The following is a 24,013-nucleotide window of genomic DNA, read 5'->3' on the forward strand; positions in this document are numbered from 1 at the left end:
GGGAGGCCTCCTTTGCTTTGGGGGGTCCTTCTTTTCCACCCATCCTCCACCAGGGGATCAGCTTCTCCTCTATTCAAATGCTGAATATTCAAAGAAAACCTGTTTGAATGAGTGCCAGATTTTTAGCTTGCCTTAGGTTTCCTGATCCAACTCTTCCTGTTTTATATCTTAGGATCTTAATTTTATATCTCAGGAGCCCTTCCTCACTAATTCTAGCTCATCAGCTCTGCAAGTGCTACCTCACCATATCCTCCAGGCCATTCTTCTCCCAAGCCTTGGAGAAGTGGCCTAGGTGGGGCACCCCATGTGCCCCTATGGCCAGTTAGACATCAGTTAATATGATTTTGCAGCTGATGAATGACTGCACTGGCTGAACTTACCTGATTTGTTTTTCTATTTCACAATATTTCAAATTAAACTTTATAGTAGTTAATATATGTGATACAGATGTGCTGATGATCACAGCTCATGCATTTCCTCAAGCAGTTGCCTCTGCAGCTTTGTTCCTCCCATCCTCTATGCCTCAAATTTCCTTCCTTACCTAATGAAACATTTCTCATCTTTCAAGGCTCAGTTCAAGCACCTGCTTCTCTATGAAGCCTGCCCCGATCCTCCAAGTCATCATCTGTCAATCCCTCTTCTACTACATTCTCATGCCATATTATTAGTATCCCTCCCTGCTGGGAACTATAGACACTGGTCTCTATGTTTGTTTCCCACACAACACTATAAGCTCCATGAGGGCAGGGACCATTTCTTTATTCATATCCTTTGTACCTGGAGGGTATCTGGTTCTTATCAAACTAGAGTGCTGGACTTTAAGCCTCAGGATAAACACAGATTATCTCCTTATAGTAGCAATTTTACTCAATGGTAAGCAATTTTAAAAATTATCATATATTTTTAAATGCCCATATGTTTTACAGAGAAGCATGTAGAATTAGATTGAGTGTTAAAGATAAATACACATATCATTTGTTCACATTCTTCTGACATGATAAGTTTGAGAACTTTTTGCGGTGGGCATTTAACACAAGTTTGAATTGAGTTTAATTAAATTCCAGGGGATGTTTATGGTTAAAGATCTCTCTCCCTAAAGAAAACAGTAGGGAAAGGTGGGTAAAAGGGCACACACTCTCAGTTATAAGACGATTTTTGCCTGAGGGTCTAATGTACAACAAGGTAACTATAGTTGATAACACTGTGTTGTATAATTGAAGTTCGCTAAGAGAACATAAATGTTCTCACTGAAAAGAGAAAGTTAAATATGTGAGATGATGGATGTATCCATTAACTCCATGAGGGAATCCTTTCACAATATATATGTATATCAAATCAGCACCTTGTACACTTTAAGAATCTTACAATTTCATTTGTCAGTTATACCTCAATAAATCTGGGGAAGAAGAACAAAACAGAACTTTATTCATTCAAGGAGATTCATTTTTTTAAAAACTTAATGAGATAGAAAAGGCAAGCTGGAAAAACCAGTGCTGTTTCACCTAAATTGCAAATTTTTTTGTTTTAACAAAAGTTTACTAGCTAAACATGTAGACTGAGAAATCTTTTGGAGCACTATCCTTTAGCAAGACACATCATACATACAAAGTTGCATATGCAATATATGTACAAGTTTAGTCTTCAAAGATTTTATAGCATTTGATAAGTAAAATATTAAATGAGAAATAAATACTTATCTAGTAAAATATCCTTGAGACATTACAGTCTTGCCTCAGTTATAAAGCCACTGCCAAGAAGTAGGAGGTGAGACTAACATTGGATTTTTAGTTAGGTACATCCAAACAGAAACAAACCAGCTATGATATTATTTGTAAGGCTTGCTTTAAACTACATTACTTTAAAACCTAAGTTACAAAAATAATTATAAAAGGAATACGTGTACAGTGTACAAATATTGAGAACCTGGCCCATTTTACCCTCTTTCTTTTTCCTACTCTTGCACGGAATGGGAAACCAAGTAGCCCATCAGGAGCTCCTGGAGGACAGCAGAGGGCGTGGAGGTGTGACAGACCAGGAGGGAGTCATAAACCCTGAGTGATTGACACTAGCTTGATTATGCATGAGACTCACTGCAGCAAGGGGACCAATGTGCTGCTTGAATTCTGAGTTTTATCTTACAAGTACTGTCTCAGAGCTTTATTCTCTCAATTTCCCTTGTAAAAGCAATGACCTTCTAATGAATTCCATCTGACTTTAAGCAACATAGCTTTATAGGAGCATATGATCATCAGCAATCCCCCAACAAATCTGAATTGTCTTTCATCCTTTTTATCTTATGATTATTCCCATGATCATTTATTTAGTTGTGCATTAATTATAGACTTCATACCTACCTATGAAAATCTTAATCAGAATCCTTCAGTGACTCCTAAATGTCAAACGTCCCAATACGGTAAACGTTCACCTTCATTACTTGGCTTCTAGCCAGCTTTACACCCTCATCGTCAGTCACCCCCCTTCACACACTGGGCCCCCATCACAAAGATGTTCTTGTGATTTCCTGTCCTTTCTCACCTCTGGGCTTTATAAATGCTGCTCCTTGGTGAACATCCTCTCCCCTGCCCTGGACTAGCTGTCAAGCTCCTTGTGTCTTTCCAGATTCTGTACAAGTCACGTCCTTGCTCTGCTGTGCTGCCAGAGCATCTTGCCCACAGTGCTATTATAGAATTTACGTTAAATTACTAATTTTAAAATCTTACTTCTACAAGAGCAGTGGTCTATCTACTCTCAGAGGGTCCATGAAACCCGTGAGTTACAGGCAAATTTTTATATAGGTCCATTTTTTTCTGGGGAGAAGGTTCAGAGCTCACACCAGACTCTTAAAGGAACCCATGATTACTCTCTTGAGCCGGAGTAGGAACCGCTTCCTTAGATTATCAGTCTCTTGGAAACAGAAAGTGAGTTCTGCTCTTCCTTGAGCCTACAGTTTGATGCCTAGTGTTAGCTGAATGAGCATTTCAGTTATTATTTAAAGGTAAATGTTTATACGAGTAGATATATAGTAAATTCAACCTCCTCTACTCACTGATGCTTTTAAGTAGACAGGAAGTGTGATACAGTGAAAAATTAACTGAACAAAGGAAAGATATGGAAGGATTTATGCCAAACTACTAATAGTAATTAAGCTTGGAAAGGGGGGTGGGGGTAGGGGTGGTATAGACTTTCAGACTTTGCTTAGGCTCTTCTGTCTTGATCAAGCTTGTTTGTTTTACAATGCATACTTTTTAATTCTGAAACTTAAAAATACTGTTTTAAACTATGGGACCTCTTTCTTAAGCGCACGAGACATCTAGCTTCAAATCCCAGCTCTGCTACTTATTAAGTTTTGTGATCCTGGTAACACTAGTTAGCCTTTATAAGCCTACATTTCCTCAGCTGTAAAATGAGGGTAATACTTAACCTATCCCACATAATTATTATGTCACAAAACCTAGCATAAATGTAGGGACTCAGTAAATATTAGTTGAATATAAATTTTGTTAAAGTTTTTCTTGCAGTCCCCAAAGACATCCAAAATAAAACTCAATGAAAACAGTTCATTTTGTCTCAATACTGTGAATAAACATTCATATTTACAGTAAAAGTCTAATGTAAAAACATAGCTAGTTTGTAAGGTGGCTATTAGCCCTGGATGATAACAATAAAGAGATCCCATAATGTATTTGCTTGTTTTTAAAGAAAGAAAGGTTACAAAATTCTTCAAAGCAATGTATAGTACTTCAAAAATGAAGTACAAGTACTGGTTTAAACTAAGTACAAGTACACTCATTTAAGCTCTCAGTTTATGTGAAACTGAGAAACAAGTACTTTTTTTTTTACTAGAAACAAGTACTTTTCCGTTTTCACTCACCTCGTGGCCTGTCTCCACCAGTAGACATCACATCATATTTTGTGAAGTCTTCCTGCTTTCTCTAGAGGTTCTATAAAAAATAAATACCATTGATGACAGGTACCTTATCCTTTTTTCCTGTAATTTTATAACTAAAAGATTTTTTATTATATATACAATTTATTGTTGTTAAAAATAGTTCAAAATATGCAAGGTAAAATAAAAGTTCTTGTTTCTTAGACTTTTATTTTTTAAGTCACTTGGTGTTAAGCAGACACACCACCTCAGTATTTGTATCTTTGGTGTGACTAATAAAAATTAATTCCTATGTATTTAAAAACATAGCTGGGTACTCCATCATGTCTTAGGGGGCTTTGCTGAATCAGAAGAGTTCAAAGCAGTTCATCTGACCCTAAAAATAATGAAAGGCACTAATCTAGAGATTTTCCTAAGCATTCCACATTAAATGAAATCACCTACTTCAAGTGACAAGTGAAATAGGTTTGTAATGTTTTTCTGTAGGAGGCTAATTGAGGTGATCTACAGTCAAAATTAAGTATAAATGCATTTATTTGGAGAACATTCTATGATTTATGGTTTGTTTGCTTGTTTGTGAGCAGTACAGCATGTTCCAAGCCAGCTATATACTTTATTTTTTATTATCTGAAGCTTCTTGGACAGTTTGGCCAAGTTACTGAATCTTTCTGGGCTTCAGTTCCTTGATCTGTGTAACTGGCATTAGTAATAATCACAGTCACCTCAGTGCAGATGGCAGGATTAAGGGAGATGAGGGCTGGGGCCAGAGGCTAGGATGTGGACAGTAGGGGAACCAATGGCTAACTTAGTCACATTTGTCATTTTGTCAAGATCCTGTCCATTATCCTAAGTAAATCTATGGTTTTTTTCCTAGCTGTCTTGTTCTTTTTCTTTTCCTCTTAACTTTACAGAAAATATTTCTTATAAGGTTCCTCTTGGAGCATAATGCTGTTCTTTGTCCTGAAGCAATATAAGAGGCAAGGTAAGGCCTGATAGTGACTGTCAGACACTGCTAGTTGCCACCCAGTATTCCTCCTTTTTTTTGTAGTAACCCAGTTGTAAACTACATTCCCCCTTCTTCAAAGCTGAGGGTAACCACAAGAAAAGATTCTACCCATGAGGGATAAATAGAAATAGTATAAGTAACCTCTGGAAAGTCTTAAAAAGAGAGAACACATCTTTTCCTTTCCATTCTCCTTCCTGCTTGCTGATGAGTTAGGTGGAGTCCTAGCAACCTCAGGAACCAAGAAAGGATATACTAAGAAGGACAGAGAAGCAAAATAGAAGGAACCTGGGTCCCTCATACCAAGGACCTGCTCTAACAGCTCTGAATTGCCTTTGTTTTTTTTTTTTCTAGTTTGTTTGAGCCATTATAATTTTATTCTTTCCATCATATATAGATGAATCCAGTCTTACTGATATGCTTACCCTCTAGGAAATTATCTAGAACCAAAAAGTCATTTTTAATCTTTGTAAGTTTTTCTCATTTCCTTTGAGACTAGGTGTGCTTTCTACTTATAAACAACAAATTTTCTACTCTTAAAAAGCCTCTACTGTATCACTCCAGTACTTGTTTTTTTTACCAGTTCTCCCTTGTGTCACTCATATTTTGGATATTGTACACTCATTTGAGTTCTACAGATAGGAACTTGGAAAATGGGGCCACTTTTTTGGGGAAGAAGAAGAATTTTTTTCGTTAAAATTAAGTTTTTAGCTTTTTTTGCAGATTATTAAAAAACAGTTCATTCAAATAAGCATCATTAAATACATGCTATATAAAAAACATTGTGCCAGGTACTAGAAGAAATATAAAGATGACATTTCCTCCTCCAAGGAGCTTACAGTGTAGTAGGGAAGAAGAGACAACAAACACAAAACTATGGCATGTAATGGATTGTGATAAATGCAATAAGAAAAGTATAAGTGCCTAAAATCTGTCTTGTTGAGAGTCTGCTTTGCAGCAGAGAGAATAAGGAGTTATTTAAAAATTTTAAGCAATGGAGTAACCAGATCACATATCTTCAGTAAGAAGATGCCTCCTCTTCCTGGTAGAAATACCAGCAACATAGAGGCCAACAAGTAGGCACCTCTAACAATCCTAATAAAGGGAATGATGGCCTGAATTCAGGAAGTGACTATTGGAAAGGAAAGGAGGGTGCAGATAGAAGCAACATTTAAAAGATTACAACATGAGCTAAATGTATGCTTTGCATAGGATAAAGTGTTGATTGTGATTCTCAGATTCAAAAGTAGAGAATATAACCATTAAAGAATTTTTACTCTAATATACCCATTAAAGAAAAATTACTCTCTACTTACTTGAACTGAGAAACTAAAGGATATGCTGTAATGATGAACTTACAATTTTAGCAGAGCCGTAACTTTTATTTTCTCTAGATGTCAAATGGGAATGCACTAAGTGCTGTGCGACGGACAAAGAGTCTTAAAAGGTTTCTCAGAAAAAGAATGCAGCCATCCCTTCTTTCCCATTGCTCATCCTTTGCCCTGGTGTTGGGGTAAACAGCAGATGTTGGGGACATTACAAAGTGAGGTTCTTCCACTTCTCCCCAGTTATCCCTTGATGACCACCCTTATGTGCCATCTCTATCCACAGCACCTGCCTACCCACCCATCCACTCCATAAAAAATCTGGTGAAAATTTAGGAGGAGGCTTTCTACAGAGCGTAAGAATTTTGTTTGCCTCTTTATTTCTCACTAAAACCATGCCAGCATAGCCTGAGGAAAAATGGAAAAAGCTGGCGTAGACCCATATTAATGGCATTCTCAAGTGGCTTTGAAGTAAGTAGCCCTTCCCCCGCCCCCCAAAAAACCCTAAACAGCTACTTCCTGATTGTGAGGGGATACATTCTAGAAGTTTGCTCAAATAGACGAATTTGAACATGTGATAAGCTGCCACATTCTCTTTTAATTTTCTGATTTCTTTAGGAGGACTTAAATGGGCATTAATACCTACCAACTTCTCTTTTCTCAGTAAGGGCAGGAGCAAACAACAAAATAATCATCAACCTACCAGTCAGAGAGTGTCCTATGTAATATTTAGCAATTTAAGGTTTAGTTATCTTATTTGGGGCACTGAAAGTTCCTTAAAATATTTTTTTCTTCCATGATTCCCAAGGTGATTCCTGGCAATCTTGAAAGCACAAGTGATTAATCCAAGTCACTGGGGACAAGCAGCAGTAATGTGATTGTCAGAACTATGCATATCGGTTAAACTGTATTTCACTCTAATATGCATGTGTGTGTGTGTGTGTGTGTGTGTGTGTGTGTTGGGAGGCAGTGGGAGAATCAGCATCTCTAACATTGTCTCTAAGAGAAGATTAGCAGGAACTATTAGAAATTCTTACATTTTATAAAAATCCAGAATCTAAGGAAAATATCGAGCAACTCATATACTCTAGTCCTAAAAGTCAAAATCAAAGGTTCTTAACCTGGGGTCCCTAGATTGGGATTTGGGCCATGTGTAAATCTCCTGAAATTTTTGGTGAAATTTTGTGTGATTTTACATTTTTTTTGTAGGGAATGCTGGTTTCCAAAGATTCTTAAAGTGATCCATGACCACCCCCTTTCTTGCCCTCCACCCCAAAACATTAAGAACTACTATCATTAAAGAAAAAAGAATAGAGGGAGGGAAGGAAGGAGGGAGAGAGACCGGGAGAGAGGAAGAAAGGAAGGCACTGTATGCCCATTGCTTGGAGTTTATTAGTGACCTGTGTTGCTGTTCACTTTCATACGCAGAGAAGAGAGAAGGAAGGAGAGGAAATAAAGAGAATATAGAAGTCGCATCAGTTCTGTCCCAAATCAAATCAACCAAATGTATGAAATTTGTACAAGGCACTTATCTGTTGATTTTTATATTTGTATTAAAAGTTAACAATAGCATGATCATGACTTCCTTTCAAATGCCTCTGAGGTTTCAAACTGGTTTAGACTGCATTTTCAGAGCCCAAGATATTAACAAAAATGTAGATATTAATTAAATTCATGGAAACTGTTTAGAACAAATGTGTGCAAAAATGTTATTTCTCTAGTATAAATTTCTGATCATTTAGGTTAAATCCTTCAGAAATACCTTCAGTGAAATAGCTATACCATTTACAGCAATATCATTTTGTATTGAAAGGAACTATTTTTAAAAGCCAAAAGGGTAACAAAAAGACCAATGTCTATAATTGCAGAATACTATTGTTTCAGCATAAAAAAACCATATTTCCAACACTAATTATAATGCAAACCTTTTTTCACTTAAGAAGAGAGAGCTATCAAGTGAAACCTGATTCTTCTCATCATGCTCCTAAAACTTGGCAAAGGGGTTTATAATTAAGTTTCACTAATGTCCCTGTATTTAATCAACACACATTTTTTGGTATATAGAGGAGTAAACTCTGATAGAACCCTCTATCCCGTTTTTGTGTTACAAAAGTCATAAATCAATCTCCCTCCATTCCTAATCTTTTCTATTCTTTATTCTTAATTCCAAAGAAGCACATACATGTTGGATTTATCTGCCTTGTAAATCAAGAATCCTATCATTCTTTAAAATTGCTCTCAAAATTTAAGTCAGCTTCAACAAAATCTGTAAATATGCAAAACTCTTCAGTCCCCAAATACTTCATTAATTGACAATCTGCAAAGGCAGATTATGACATAATATAAAAACTAAGCAAGAAAATGAGTATTTTACAGTTATAACTTTTGAATAGAAATTCTTTAAATGAATACATTAAGTAAATGTTAGCATATTTTGAATCTAAATTAGTAAAGACTTACAGGATTTCTTCTCTTGTGAAAATATTTCCCCTCTCAATGCCTCTCAAAGAACACAAAAATACACACCTACCCCATGTTGCTTGCTGTGGTTATATCATCCTCAGATCAAGGCTTATCTGGATTCTGAATTAACTTAAAGGTTATAAAAAGCAGTAGAGGTTTGACTTCCCCAGAACGAGACTGTCATATGCTAACTAGGCTTTTAAATGAGGAAAACTGGAGTCTCTTCTAATTATATAAGCTCCAGGTCAAATTCTAGCACCAACTAATCAAATAACTGTGTTTAGTTTCAAGGAGTAAAAGAAACTGTTTAAAAAAGGAATGATTTAAAAAAGAAAACTGGAAACTTAAGCATTGGAAAGTTATTTGTATACCAATAAAAATTGAAAGACTTTAAAAGCAAAGTACATATCCTAAATACCTTAAATAATCCAAAGAAAAATATTGGGAAAGTTTAGTTTGCAATAAAGACATGTTTTTCTACATTTTCTACAGGTTTTGAATTTGCAATATATATCCTGGTCCCTGAAAACATTCTCTTAACTTGCCCAGTATTAAGCTCCTTATAAATTCCAGTACAATAATATTTCATTCTAAAACCATACCAGTTAATGTTAAGCAACAAATCCAAGAATGTCTAATTTTTTAAATGTATCTTTGAATACTTACAGAATCTTATGAAATTAAATACAAAGCTGTTACTATGAGAAATCAAGAAAAATACAATTTTTATTTCAATATTTTAAAAGACATTTCAACCCAGATTTGTAGTTTTTCACAAGATTTTGAGTGAAGAAATATGACACCGAAGTTTTCTATTGCTTAAACCATTTTTGTCAACTTGGGAAATAAAGTTTCAGCAAAAATACTTAGGTCTATATTGTAATTTTTAACATGCAACTGTCATGTACTGTCCTGGTGATTTTTAAATTATTTTATATAAAAGGTAAAGATGCTTTTTAGGCATAGAATATGTAAGAACACACAAATCTACTTTTTAAAAATTGAAATATAATTCACATACCATACATAAAATTTGCCCTTTTAATGTGAACAATTCACTGGTTTTTAGTATTCACAAGGTTATGGAATCATCACCACTAACTAGAATATTTCTATTACCCCAAAAAAGAAACCCCATGCCTCCCAATTTCTCACTCTCCTGGCAACCACTAATTTATTATCTCAATGGATTTGCCTATTTTGAATGTTTGATATAAAGGTCATACAATATGTGGCTCTTGTGACTGGCTTCTTTCACTTAGTAATGTTTTCAAGGTTCATTCATGTAGCATGTATCAGTACTTCATTCCTTTTTATGGCTGAATGATATTCCATTGTATGGATATGCCACATTTTGTTTATCCATTTATCAGTTGTTTAGGTAGTTTCCAACATGGGCTGTTATGAATGATGCTGCTATGAACATTTCTGTTCAAGTCAGTTCTCCTGGGTACATAATTAGGAATTGCTAGGTCATATAGTGACTATACATTTAACTCTTTGAGAAACTTTTCCCCAGTGGCTGTACCATTTTACATTCCCAACCTTTGTTATTATCTATCTTGTCTAATATGGCCATCCTACTGATTGTGAATTGGTATCTTCTTGTAGGTTTAATTCCCATTTGCCTAAAGAGTAATGATGTTGAGAATCTTTTCACTTGTTAGATATTCATTTATATTCTTTGAAAATGTCTATTCAAATCCTTTGCCCACTTTTAATTGTTGTCTTTTTATTTATATACATTTATATATGTGTTCCTTATATATCCTGTAAAGGAAATCTTTATTGGAAATATGATTTGCAAATATTTGCTCCCATTCTGTGGATTATCTTTTTATTTCTTGATAGTTTCCTTTAACATATAGATATACTTTTTGAAGATGTCAAAGCTCAGGCACAGGATTGGAAATTGACTTTGCCAAGATTTGGATAGTTCTGCTGTATTTATTAAAATGAACAAACACTCAAATGGATCACTTACTTTATTTTAAACTAATTCTAAAATGAAGAAAATGAAGTCCCAAAAGGGATGAGTGGTGGTTTTATTGGCCAAACTATAATGCAGAGGTAGTGTTTGAAATTACTTTAGATGACACATTTGTTTTCCTTACAACTGAAAGCTTACAACATTAAAGGTTTAATTTAGAATAGCTACATATGGAACTTTAGTCTCAGGCCTGGAGCAGCTGTGAAATGAAAGTTACCACACCATTCTAGTCCTTGGATATCTGTATATTGTCCTTCACCTTCCACCCTGTAATAGTAAAAAAATAAGTTTATTTATTAACTGAGACCAAGAATTTACAGTTCATTATCTAGCATATTATTACTATATCTGAAAATTTTATATCTTTCTACTTTCAAACTTTGAGTTAAAACCCCACATCCTGCTTTCTTATCCTATAAAAAGTATTACTATTCCAAGCAAACATTGTCCTTATACAGATTTTGGTGTCCAAGATTTTAGGATCATAAAGGCTAAATTTATACAATCAAACCAAAATAATCCAAACCAAAACAATCAGTTAAAAAATGAAAAGTTTATATTGGTTCATTGATTTATTCAATAAATATTTATTGATCATCAACCATATTTGAGATTCTGTGCTCTATACATGCAGATATTTTCTTGGACTCTTTGGAGTGGTGAAAATGCACTTTACATAGACTTTTCTCTCATGGGCTAGATTTCTCTCTCTTTATTAATGTCAGTGGAAAAAGTTTATGTGTTATCACCCCAGATTTGGAATCAAAATAGGTGGACACTTTTCTGCCCTCCTCCAAATGCATTCATATCAACCACTTCCTAACAGGTAGTTTGCATTTTCAACTGTGGAAATAATAAAGACATACTTATAAGTGGGTATGAACCTCTGGATAAGGTAGCATGGTATTCAGTGTAAAGATTAAGGTGGTAAAGCTGCGCTTATGTCTCATTTCACTTTCATTTTTCCTATAAGCATATGCTCAGGAGTGGGCATACTTCTACATCTGAAAATTAACTAATTTTGCTTACCTTTTAAAAATTAGCTTAGTAAAAATGTACACACATATCAGGTCAAAATGAAATAAACAATTATGAAATTGTGCTTTTTAAAAAGTTTATCAGGATATTTCAGATGCAAGTAATTTTTGGCCTAAATTGTCTCAATAACTGCAACAAGCTTTCTATTCCCAAGCTGACTGCAAAAAGTTCTATAGGAATAGAGGAGTCAAGAGAGAATAAATGAAAAGTAAATAGATTATCACCAACAATATTTTCTTTTGGAGGCTTGTGATAGTCTTAGCCTTTCTTGCAACATTTCCCCTCCCCCAAAAGATAACCCAACAATTCTTATTAAATATATTATAAAATAATATTTAGAATTAACTAAATATAATATTTAAGCAAATATGCCTGATGAATCTTTTAGGACTACAGTGACTTTTTATTTTAAGCCTACCTATTTTCATTGAAATTTCCAGTGTACTTTGCTCCAGTTGGGAAGGTGTATGTCCCCAGTCCATGAAACATATTGTCCTTAAAGTGTCCTTCATACACTGCTCCTGAAAAATGTTCAAGTCTTCCAAAACCATTCATCTGTTTGTAATAAAGGAAATGACTTCAAAATTAACTTTCAATTTCCCTAAAACACTTTTAAAATGTACACATTTATCATCCACTTAATTATTACTTAATCTATCATGTCACTCACTCTTTAATCCACCAAAAAAAGACACTTCTATCATTGTCCTTCATATGTACCTTTCTGGGAAGCCCAAGTCAGATGTTCTTGATCTGGGACATTTAAATATCCAGGAGGTCCATGGTGATAATAAAAGGGGTCCTTGAGATACCTTGAGTATCTCAGAAATCTTAAAGTGCAAACAGTTTAGTTAGCCCAGGAAATACTGCAAATAAATTGTCAAGAACAAAAATCTGTATTCAAGCAGACCTCGGTACACATTTTTGTTTCATCACTTACTAGCTGGACAAGAAACATGAGCCTGAGTTCCCTCATTTGTAAAATAAGAGTATTAATAGTACATAACTCATGAGGTTGCTACAAGAATTACATGGGAAAATTATGTAATGAGTTTAGCTTCTCTCAGTGACTAGATGAAAGACGATAATGACAATGATTAGCTCTCTGCATGGATTTAATATTATTTATATGTTCATATATGTTAAATATAATCATTTATTATTTTTATTGTATAGTCTACTCATATGTGTTTTTGATTAATGGTGAAATGCGTGGAATCATTTAACCATGGGTTTACTTATCCACTGTCAGTATCCAAAACAACAATAACCTTGTCATCTTTCCAGCTTCCTGTGTAGATAATCCCATTAGGAGTGGTATGAATACCTATTCCATTTCTCTCAAAGATTCCAGAAGATGTTCTTGTACAGTCACCATCTAAACAAGAGAGAAATATGGAAGATTACAAATAGGAACACTGTCTGACTAAGTAATAAAGTATTTATGTTCAGGATCCTTATCTCAACTGTACCGCAGTGGGTCTCTGGCTCTCTGGAACTAAAACCAGTGAGACCAGAGATGAGGAGCTCTGTGGACTTAGAATGGCTTGTAACCATTGAGACTCAAGGGCCAAGAAAATTGACAGATCCCATAGGTTTGGTTTCCAAGGTGTACATCTAGACTCAACATTAGAGTTTAGATTTAAAATCTGTTCATCTATTAGTATTTCTGTTATTTTAGTTAATAGAGTTAATATTCCAATAGTAGTTTTATAAAATATGAGTATCTCATTTCTTCATCCTTAAGCTATTTAATTTTAATCTATATAGAAAAGGTAATTTAAATGTATGCTTACCATACTTGTCTCCATTTGGAAATACAAAGTTTACCTTGTACACTTCTGCAGCTGTTTTAAAAGATTTAAGAAAAGTCACATAAACTTACAATATTTTTATGTCATAAGCCCTATATATAACAAATGTTGTGATCACTTCCTGTGATCACAAGCATATCATAATTACTTGGCATTTCCATTGTCTAGTGTAGGATCCTGGGGAAATAATCTTGTCTAGATAATCTGTTTTTATTTGTTTGTTTATTCATTGTAATGGCTTTATTAATATACAATTCATGTACCACAAAACTTAACATTTGAAAGTACACAAGTCAATGTTTTTTAGAATATTCAGATATCAGATTGCAACTCTCACTAGTCTAATTTTAGAGTATTTTAAACACCCAAAAAGAAATCCTGTACCTATTAACAGTTACTCTCCATTCCCCTAATCCCCCTATCCCCTTCCCCACCCTACCCCCAGCCCTGCCCCAGGCAACCATTAATCTACTTTCTGTCTCTAGGGATTTGCCTATTCTGGACATTTCATATAAATGGAATCATATAATATGTGGTCCTCTGTGATGGCTTCTTTTACTTTGCATAGTGTTTTCAAGGTTCACCCATGTTGTGACATGTAGCAGTAGTTCATCTCTTTTTATTGTTAAATAATAGTCCATTCCGTACAAATGTGTACAGAAATAACACATTTTGTTTATCCCTTTATCAGCTGATGGACACTTGGGTTGTTTCTAGTTTGGCTGTTGTGAATAGTGCTGCTATGGACATTCATGTGTAAGTTTTTATGTGGACATGCATTTTGATTTCTCTTGGGGAGACTGTATGATCTATTGATTGTCTCACAGAGGTAAGGAGTGAAGAATCTTTGATTTGACAATAGGAGGAAATGGAGGATATGTGAGGAGGTGTGGGGATAGGGGGGACCCAAAAAGAATGCGATTGGATCAGAGACCAGACTAAAAAAAGGAAGAAAGAAAAACCACAAGACTGGGGAGAATCTATGTCTCAGCCCTGGGACATTTAGTGGACTAAAACATTAGAAACTAATTTTTTCCAATATTGAAGAAAAATGTGTAGAGAACATAAGGAAACCCTAACTCCTAGGACAATAGGGTCTACTAGAATATTACTCAAAGTACATATGGCCCATGCATCAGAATCACCTGGGATGCCTGTGAGTTCCTAGGCCCTACCCTATACTACTGAATAAGAATCTCTAGGGGTAGGGCAAAAGAACTGATATTTTTAATTTAAAAATTAATTTAGGTGCCAGTTGAGAAAGCTAGAGGCTTATGCTTTCTGAGGAAACAGAGATTATAACACAATAGGTAGAAGTCTTTTAAAAAACTGCAACATCCTCAGAGAGAAAGGGCGCATGTTGTATCCTTGAGATAGGAACAGGGGGTTATGAAAAAGAACAAATTAGCAATCTAGGAGATGAATAATATAACTAGTGAAATAAAACTTCTTAGAAGGGCTGAACAGCAGAATGGATACAATTGAAAAGTAAATGAGTGGACTGGAATACAAGGTTAAAAATTTTCCCCAGAAAGAGGTGCAAAGAAAAACAGAGGTATCACCAAAGCAAAGCACCCCCCTTTTTTTTGGTATTGCATTTTAAAAATAGAAATATAGTTGATACAATCTTATATTAGTTTCAAGTATACAACACAGGGGTTCAACAGTTGCACACATTGTTAAATCCTCACCTGCAACTATTAAACTTACTATCCATCAACAGAGGAAGATATTTCAGAATCATTGGCTATTTCTCCATGCTCTACTACCCTCCACCTAACTAACATATTATGATTGAGAATTTTGTGCCCCTTTATCCTCCTCACTTTCTCCATCTACCCACCCCAACCCGTTTCCCACCAGTCACTTCTCAGTGTCTGTGAGTCTATCACTGTTCTGTTCATTTTGCTTTCTTTCGGTTTTAGATTCCACAAAAAAGTGAAGTCATATGGTACTTGTCTTTCTCCACCTGGCTTATTTCACTTAGTATAATACCCTCTAGGTCCATCTATGTCTTCTTAAATGGCAGGATTTCGCAAAGCCTTTCTTAAGTCCTCTCACCTCCAAACCCCTCTAGGAGCCCTCACAACACTCTGAGCCTATCCCTACTATTGTACTTAGGACCCTGTTAAAATAACACTTTTGTGCCTGATTCCCCTATCTCAATAACCACTTTATTTATGTCAGACATGGAGGATTAGACAAAACTCTTCTCACCCTAGTGTTCTGCTCAGTGCTTAGTAGTTTCTACCAGGAATTAATGTCTAGTAAATGAAGGGTGCTTGGGAAGCAATCGTTCAATGCTTATTAAGCAGAGTCCTTAAATTGATCATACAAGAAACCGAACTGTTGTTTTCAGTTGCCCTTAAATGGTTCCACACTGTGAAGTCTGGAATGTTAGAGCTGGAGGGAACCTACGAGATGGAGACCGCATGGCGCTATAAAGGAGACTGAAATCTACAGAGGTTGGCCTAAGGTGTCACAACAGCAAATCAACGGCCGAATTAGAGCTAGAATTCAGGTTTTCTGGTTCCCGAGCCAGGGGCTCTGCGCGCCTCCACCCCACCCACAGTGTAGACGCTCAGGAAATAGGTCACACCAGTACTGGAGTTCTACTAACAGGCGTCCTTCCCGCTCGAGGCGTTGGAAGGAGGGGCACTCACTTAACAAAGAGGTGTTGGAGAGATTTCCTTGACTGTGAGATTCCCCCCGGGTCGCCAGGTCTGCGGCCGGTGGGAACCAAGCGCTTGCCTCTGCTCTGAGCGCGCTCGGTTGCTGAGGCAACCAAGCACCTCTCACCCGGAAGCGAATACGCGAGCGGCTGAGGCTGAGCCAATCAGAAGGCACCAGGGCTGTGCCTCCGCAGCTGGGCCTCGGCGGAGCCCCTCCGGGTGAGATCCGTAAGGGCGGCCGAGCCCTCGCGGAACCCCTCACACCCGGGCTCTCCCTCCTAACAGCCTCCGGGAAGCACCTTCCGTGGACAAGGGATGTGTGTCCGTGCGCGTAGTCTGCGCGTCGCCCTGGTTGTCCGTGCGCAGACCCTTCTGTCGCCTGCCTCTCCGGGAGTGGTCAGGGTCTGAGGAGCATTCCGGCCGGGCGGGATCCAGCCTGTCTGGCTGGGGCTGGTAAGTCGGGCCAGTAGAACCCCAGGCCATCGGACCGCGCCGGGCGGGGGTCTGCAACTGAGGTCATCCACGCTCAGACTGGAGGCAGGGGCGGTGAATTTAGACCGGAGCTGGGTAAAGGTTGGATTGGAGGAGTTCAGGTTTCGTTTCCTGTTTCTGTCACCATCTCGGAAAGAGTGGCTATTTGGGAAGATGACTGGGGACGATGTATACTAGAAGATACTGGGTATCTGCATGGAGCTGGAATATATGGGATCAGTAGAGATTTGCCTCCAAAGGGAGTGGTGTGCGATCAGTTTTCAGTGCCCAGCTTGGCAAATCTGTTCCTGGCAGCCAAATTTGAGTAAGAAAAAAAGGATACTCTTCGAGCCAAGCTTACTTCCCCGTGTCCACAGTGAAGAAAGAGGATCTTCCCAAGCTAACTGGAGTAGAATATTGGAGTCTAACCATGTAGACTATACAATCAAATTCTTAATCCCGGGAAATGCCCAGGGATCTGGGGAGAGTCCTGCTGGATACAGCCAGCAAATCTATATTCAAAATTTTGAGAGCAGATCTCAGGTCAAGTTGTAAAGGTAGTATTTCCTGGGTTGGTGTGAGACAATTGGTTGACCTGCCCTTAAGCAAGCTAGCTGTGGCTTGGTCTGGTTGGCTAGCCATTCTCTCTCTCTCTTTTATTTTTTTTCCTTGACTCAATGATTTTGTTTATTAAGGTATCATTGATAAACACTCTTAAGAAGGTTTCACACGAAAAACATTGTGGTTACTACATTCACCCATATTAACAACTCTGCCCCATACCCCATTGCAGTCACTGTCCATCCGTGTAGTAAGATGTCACAGGGTCACTACTTGTCTTCTCTCTGCTACACTGCCTTCCCCGTGACCCCACCACGCCATGCGTGCCAATCATAACACCCCTCAATCCCCTTCTCCCTCCTTCCCTACCCACCGTCCCCCACCTCTCCCTTTTGGTAACCCTTAGTCCCTTCTTGTAGTCTGTGAGTCTGCTGATGTTTTGTTCCTTCAGTTATGCCTCGTTATTACACTCCACAAATGAGGGAAATCATTTGGTACTTGTCTTTCTCCTCCTGGCTTATTTCACTGAGCATAATACCCTCTAGCTCCATCCATGTTGTTCCAAATGATAGAATTTGTTTTCTTATGGCTGAATAGTAGTCCATTGTGTATATATACCACATCTTTATCCATTAATTTACTGATGGACTCTTAGGTTGCTTCCATATCTTGGCTATTGTAAATAGTGCTGCAGTAAACATAGGGGTGCATATATCTTTTTAAATCTGAGAACTTGTTTTCTTTGGGTAAATTCCTAGGAGTGGAATTCCTGGGTCAAATGGTATTTCTATTTATAGTTGAGGAACCTCCATATTGCTTTCCACAATGGTTGAACTAATTTACATTCCCACCAGCAGTGTAGTAGGGTTCCTCCCTTTCTCCATATCCTCACCAGCATTTGTTGTTGCTTGTCTTTTGGATGTTGCCCATCCTAACTGGTGTGAGGTGGTATCTCATTGTGATTTTAATTTGCATTGCCCTGATAACTAGCAATGTGGAGCATCTTTTCAGGTGCCTGTTGGCCATCTGAATTTCTTCTTTGGAGACTTTTCTGTTCATATCCTCCACCCATTTTTTAATTGGATTATTTGCTTTTTGGGTGTTGAGGCATGTGAGCTCTTTATATATTTTGGGTGTTAATCTCTTGTCGAATATGTAGTTTACAATATATTTTCCCATACTGTAGGATGCCTTTTTGTTCTACGGATGGTGTCCTTTGCTGTACAGAAGCTTTTTAGTTTGATGTAGTCCCATTTTTTCATTTCTCCTTTTGTTTCTCATGCCCGAGGAGATGTGTTCAGCAAAAAGTGGCTCATATTTATATTGAAGAGATTTTTGCCTATGTTTTCTTCTAAGAGTTTTATGGTTTCTCTCTCTTTTTTTTTTTTGGTTTGCCAGAGAATCAAGTGATGCATGCAGTTGTGAGGCATTTTTTAAAATTAAGGTATCATTGATATACAATCTTATGAAGGTTTCACATGAGCAACATTGTGGTTACTACATTCACCCATATTATCAAGTCCCGCACACACACCCCATTGCTGTCACTATTCATCAGCATCATAAGACGCTACAGAGTCACTACTTGTCTTCTCTGTACTATGCTGCCTTCCCCCTGACCCACCTACATTATGTGTGCTAATCATAATGCCCCTTAAGCCGCTTCTCCCTCCCTCCCCAACCCACCCTTCCATTCCCTTCCATTTGGTAACCCCTAGTCTCTTCTTGGGTTCTGTTAATGTGCTGCTGTTTTGATCCTTTGTCTTTGCTTTGTTATTATACTCCACAAGTAAGGGAAATCATTTGGCACTTGTCTTTCTCTGGCTTATTTCACTGAGCATAATACCCTGTAGCTCCATCCATATTGTTGCAAGTGGTAGGATTTGTGTTTTTCTTACGGGCTGAATAATATTCCATTGGGTATATGCACCACATCTCCTTTATCCATTCATCTACTGATGGACACTTAGGTTGTTCCATATCTTGGCTATTGTAAATAGTGCTGCGATAAACATAGGGGTGCATATGTCCTTTTGAATCTGAGGAGTTGTTTTTTTTTTGGGTAAATTCCAAGGAGCGGAATTCCTGGGTCAAATGACATTTCTATTTCTTGTTTTTTTTTTACTATTTACAAAGAATTGTATTGTTTATTACTGTTTACAGTATTACACCAAAAGCATAGTGAGTTAAAAATAAAACATATTTAATCTAACAGGAAAAAAAATGCTTGTAGATTAATTGCCTTACAAAATCCTGCAGTGTAAGTCCACAAGGCCAAAGAGATCAACAAAAGTAACAAAACCTGGGAAACAGAGAAGCAGGGGATTTGAATAGACATTTCTCCAGACATACACGTGCCCAAAAGGTAGACAGAAAGATGCTCGACATCTCTAATCATCAGAGAAATGCAAATTAAAACCACAGTGAGATATCACCTCACATCTGTTAAAATGGCTGTTATTTAAAAGAAAAAAAATAAAGGATAACAAGCGTTGGGGAAGATATGGAGAAGCCTTGTGCTCTGTTGGTGGTAATGTAAAATGGCACAGCTGATGTAGAAACAATATGGAGTTCCTCAAAAAATTGAACATACAACTACCATATGATTCAGCAATCCCTCTTCTGGGTATTTATCCAGAAGAATTAAAAGCAGGATCTCAAAAAGATACTTTTACTCCCACGGTCACTGCAGCATTATTCATGATAGCCAAGGTATGGAAACTATCTAAATGTTGGCATAACCTCCAGATAGATGAAACTTGACATTACGCTAAGTAAAATGAGCCAGCCACTGGACAAATACCGCATGATTCCATTTCTATGAGGATCTAAAATAGTCAAACTCATCAAAGTAGAGAGCAGAGTGGCAGTTGCCAGGGGCCAGTGGGAGGGAGTGATTGAGGTTGCTATTCAATGGGTACAAAGTTTCAGTTATGTAAAATGCATATGTTCCAGAGGTCTGCTGTACAGCATTACCTATAGCTAACAATACTGCACACTTAAAAATGCAAGACGGGAAATCTAGCATTAAGTATTCTTTTTTTTTTTTTTTTTTTTTTTGGAGATAATTATTTTTTATTGAAGGGTAGTTGACACACAGTCTAACATTAGTTTCAGGTGTACAACACAGTGATTCAACATTTATATACATGATAATTCTAGGTACCAGCTATCAGCATACCAAGTTGTTACAATATTTTGACTATATTCCTTATGCTATACATTACATCCTGGTTACTTATTTATTTTACAATTGGAAGTGTGTACTTTTTTTGTGTGTGTGAGGGCATCTCTCATATTTATTGATCAAATGTTTGTTAACAACAATAAAATTCTGTATAGGGGAGTCAATGCTCAATGCACAATCATTAATCCACCCCAAGCCCAATTTTTATCAGTCTCCAATCCTCTGAAGCACAATGAACAAGTTCTTACATGGAGAACAAATTCTTACCTAGTGAATAAGTTACATGGTGAACAGTACAAGGGCAGTCATCACAGAAACTTTCAGTTTTGCTCATGCATTATGAACTATAAACAGTCAGTTCAAATATGAATATTCATTTCATTTATACTTGATTTATATGCGGATACCACATTTCTCTCTTTATTATTATTGTTTTTAATAAAATGCTGAAGTGGTAGGTAGATGCAAGATAAAGGTAGAAAACATAGTTTAGTGTTGTAAGAGAGCAAATGTAGATGATCAGGTGTGTGCCTGTAGACTATGTGTTAATCCAAGCTAGACAAGGGCAATAAAACATCCACGTATGCAGAAAATTTCTCTCAGAACGGGGGGGTGAGGTTCTAAGCCTCACCTCTGTTGATCCCCAATTTCTCACCTGATGGCCCCCCTGCGACTGTGCCTGTCTTAGGTTGTTCCTCCCTTGAGGAATCTTACCCGTCTCTGGCTAACCAGTCATCTTCCGGGGCCATACAGGAAAATGTAAAGTTGGTAAGTGAGAGGGAAGCCTTATTGTTTGAAAAGGTTAGCTTTTTACTTCTTTGCATATTTATGCCCTGTGGCTTCTATGTCCAGCTTTTGTCTTGAGGTATCTTTACCACTTGGAAGAATTATGATACTCGGTAAATTCGATATGAGGCACGAATTCTATTTAAGGGTTGTAATTAGGAAGGAAGAAGAAAAGCTATAGAAGTAGCAGGCGAAAGAAAACATGGGAAGATTGATTATTTCTTTGACATATCTTCTTGTAGAGTAACTTCAGCATGTATAGGTTTTAAACTACTAATTAAATTGCGCACACACATTAACATAATAGGAGTATAGTTACATAACCAAAGCATACCTGTAATTACCAGCCATCTCCAGTGAAACCAAGAAAACCAGTTAGGCACCTTAGGCATTTGTGAAAACTTATCTATGATATGGTGGATATTGTCCAACTGAACTTGAACAGTCTGAGAGAAATCAGACAAATTAAAACAACCCATTCCTGGGGAATGTTCACATCCCTTATGTTCTTTTAACAGTAAATAGTCTGTAGTTTTAAGATTTTGGAGTGCTACAATTTGCACTTCTCCTAATTCTTGGTTGAGTTCCAACAGTATAGATCCAGTCGAATTTGTTGTTTTACTGTATGCACAGGCCAGGTTAGATATCTCCTTCCTCATTCCCATGGCAAGTCCAGGAGCTGGTGGGATGAGTGCATCTACAGCTGTAGCAGTGCATGGATCTTTGTTGGGGTTTTTTGATGATCATCTTCTGGCATGAGTCTTCCAGAGAGTGCTGATGTTGGAAGTTCTCTTTCATATCGTATCTTAGTTCATGTTCGGGGTAGCCCAATTAGGCTTTGATCTTCTGTATAAACGCAAACAGACCCTTTGCATATACTTTTATATGCCCTTTCTACCATTGTGTAGAACTAATTGGAGGTCACCACAGAGGAACTGCTTTTTTTTTCTTTTTTCTTTTTTTCATCATTAATCTACATTTACATGACGAATATTATGTTTACTAGGCTCTCCCCTATACCATGTCCCCCCCTATAAACCCCTTTACAGTCACTGTCCATCAGCATAGCAAAATGTTGTCGAATCACTACTTGTCTTCTCTGTGTTGTACAGCCCTCCCCTTTCTCCCCCCCCATGCATGCTAATCTTAATACCCCCCTTCTTCTTCACCCCCCCTTATCCCTCCCTACCCACCCATCCTCCCCAGTCCCTTTCCCTTTGGTACCTGTTAGTCCATTCTTGAGTTCTGTGATTCTGCTGCTGTTTTGTTCCTTCAGTTTTTCCTTTGTTCTTATACTCCACAGATGAGTGAAATCATTTGGTATTTCTCTTTCTCCACTTGGCTTGTTTCACTGAGCATAATACCCTCCAGCTCCATCCATGTTGCTGCAAATGGTAGGATTTGCCCTTTTCTTATGGCTGAGTAGTATTCCATTGTGTATATGTACCACATCTTCTTTATCCATTCATCTATCGATGGACATTTAGGTTGCTTCCAATTCTTGGCTATTGTAAATAGTGCTGCGATAAACATAGGGGTGCATTGGTCTTTCTCAAACTTGATTGCTGCATTCTTAGGGTAAATTCCTAGGAGTGCAATTCCTGGGTCAAATGGTAAGTCTGTTTTGAGCATTTTGATGTACCTCCATACTGCTTTCCACAATGGTTGAACTAACTTACATTCCCACCAGCAGTGTAGGAGGGTTCCCCTTTCTCCACAGCCTCGCCAACATTTGTTGTTGTTTGTCTTTTGGATGGCAGCCATCCTTACTGGTGTGAGGTGATACCTCATTGTAGTTTTAATTTGCATTTCTCTGATAATTAGCGATGTGGAGCATCTTTTCATGTGTCTGTTTGCCATCTGTATTTCTTTTTTGGAGAACTGTCTGTTCAGTTCCTCTCCCCATTTTTTAATTGGGTTATTTGTTTTTTGTTTGTTGAGGAGTGTGAGCTCTTTATATATTCTGGACGTCAAGCCTTTATCGGATGTGTCATTTTCAAATAGATTCTCCCATACTGTAGGGATCCTTTTTGTTCTATTGATGATGTCTTTTGCTGTACAGAAGGTTTTCAGCTTAATATAGTCCCACTTACTCATTTTTGCTGTTGTTTTCCTTGCCCGGGGAGATATGTTCAAGAAGAGGTCACTCATGTTTATGTCTAAGAGGTTTTTGCTTATGTTTTTTTCCAGGAGTTTAATGGTTTCATGACTTACATTCAGGTCTTTGATCCATTTTGAATTTACTTTTGTATATGGGGTTAGACAATGGTCCAGTTTCATTCTCCTACATGTAGCTGTCCAGTTTTGCCAGCACCATCTGTTGAAGAGACTGTCATTTCTCCATTGTATGTCCATGGCTCCTTTATCAAATATTAATTGACCATATATGTCTGGGTTAATGTCTGGATTCTCTAGTCTGTTCCATTGGTCTGTGGCTCTGTTCTTGTGCCAGTACCAGATTGTCTTGGTTACTATGGCTTTATAATAGAGCTTGAATTTGGGGATTGAGATCCCCCCTACTTTATTCTTCTTCCTCAGGATTGCTTTGGCTATTCGGGGTCTTTGGTGTTTCCATATGAATTTTTGAATTATTTGTTCCAGTTCTTTGAAGAATGTTGCTGGTAGTTTCATAGGGATTGCATCTAATCTGTATATTGCTTTGGGCAGGATGGCCATTTTGACGATATTAATTCTTCCTAGCCACGGGCATGGGATGCGTTTCCATCTGTTAGTGTCCCCTTTAATTTCTCTTAAGAGTGACTTGTAGTTTTCCGAGTATAAGTCTTTCACTTCTTTGGTTAGGTTTATTCCTAGGTA

General features: G+C 37.4%; 3 protein-coding genes across 9 annotated transcripts in view; 1 reads left to right on the forward strand and 2 right to left on the reverse strand.

The window, feature by feature from the left end:
- Positions 1-9,326, reverse strand: part of ARHGEF33 (Rho guanine nucleotide exchange factor 33) — a 90,908-nt gene extending 81,582 nt beyond the window's left edge. For 5 of the 6 annotated variants that reach the window (XM_036925542.2, XM_057497272.1, XM_057497273.1 and 2 more), the window contains exons 1-2: positions 8,741-9,326; positions 3,872-3,941 (exon numbers count right to left, since the gene is read on the reverse strand). The gene's annotated coding sequence lies outside the window, so the exon portion shown is untranslated. The remainder of the gene's footprint in view (positions 1-3,871; positions 3,942-8,740) is intronic. The other variant, XM_036925543.2, reaches the window with a different exon arrangement.
- A 1,379-nt stretch (positions 9,327-10,705) lies between these two features.
- Positions 10,706-16,711, reverse strand: MORN2 (MORN repeat containing 2). Its single transcript, XM_057497549.1, has 6 exons — positions 16,628-16,711; positions 16,183-16,576; positions 13,502-13,552; positions 12,977-13,083; positions 12,124-12,260; positions 10,706-10,934 (listed from the first exon to the last, which is right to left on the reverse strand). Exons 1-6 carry the CDS (start codon positions 16,709-16,711, stop codon positions 10,832-10,834), a joined length of 876 nt encoding a protein of 291 aa, XP_057353532.1. The 3' UTR covers positions 10,706-10,831.
- Positions 16,321-24,013, forward strand: part of DHX57 (DExH-box helicase 57) — an 85,579-nt gene continuing 77,886 nt past the window's right edge. Inside the window, exon 1 of one of the 2 annotated variants that reach the window (XM_057497275.1) lies at positions 16,321-16,410. The gene's annotated coding sequence lies outside the window, so the exon portion shown is untranslated. Of the gene's footprint in view, positions 16,411-16,430; positions 16,645-24,013 lie in introns of those variants that run through there. The other variant, XM_057497274.1, reaches the window with a different exon arrangement.

Source organism: Manis pentadactyla, chromosome 2 (genome assembly GCF_030020395.1).
Source record: "Manis pentadactyla isolate mManPen7 chromosome 2, mManPen7.hap1, whole genome shotgun sequence".
NCBI lineage: Eukaryota > Metazoa > Chordata > Mammalia > Pholidota > Manidae > Manis > Manis pentadactyla.

Excerpts from the sequence above, each read along its gene's own strand:
- MORN2 (XM_057497549.1), bottom strand. The coding sequence starts at position 16,711 with ATGACCTCAGTTGCAGACCCCCGCCCGGCGCGGTCCGATGGCCTGGGG. Across the intron at positions 16,577-16,627 it reads TACCAGCCCCAGCCAGACAG|AGGCAGGCGACAGAAGGGTC; the intron begins GCTGGATCCCGC and ends CCACTCCCGGAG. Across the intron at positions 13,084-13,501 it reads TCCAAATGGAGACAAGTATG|ATGGTGACTGTACAAGAACA; the intron begins GTAAGCATACAT and ends TCTCTTGTTTAG.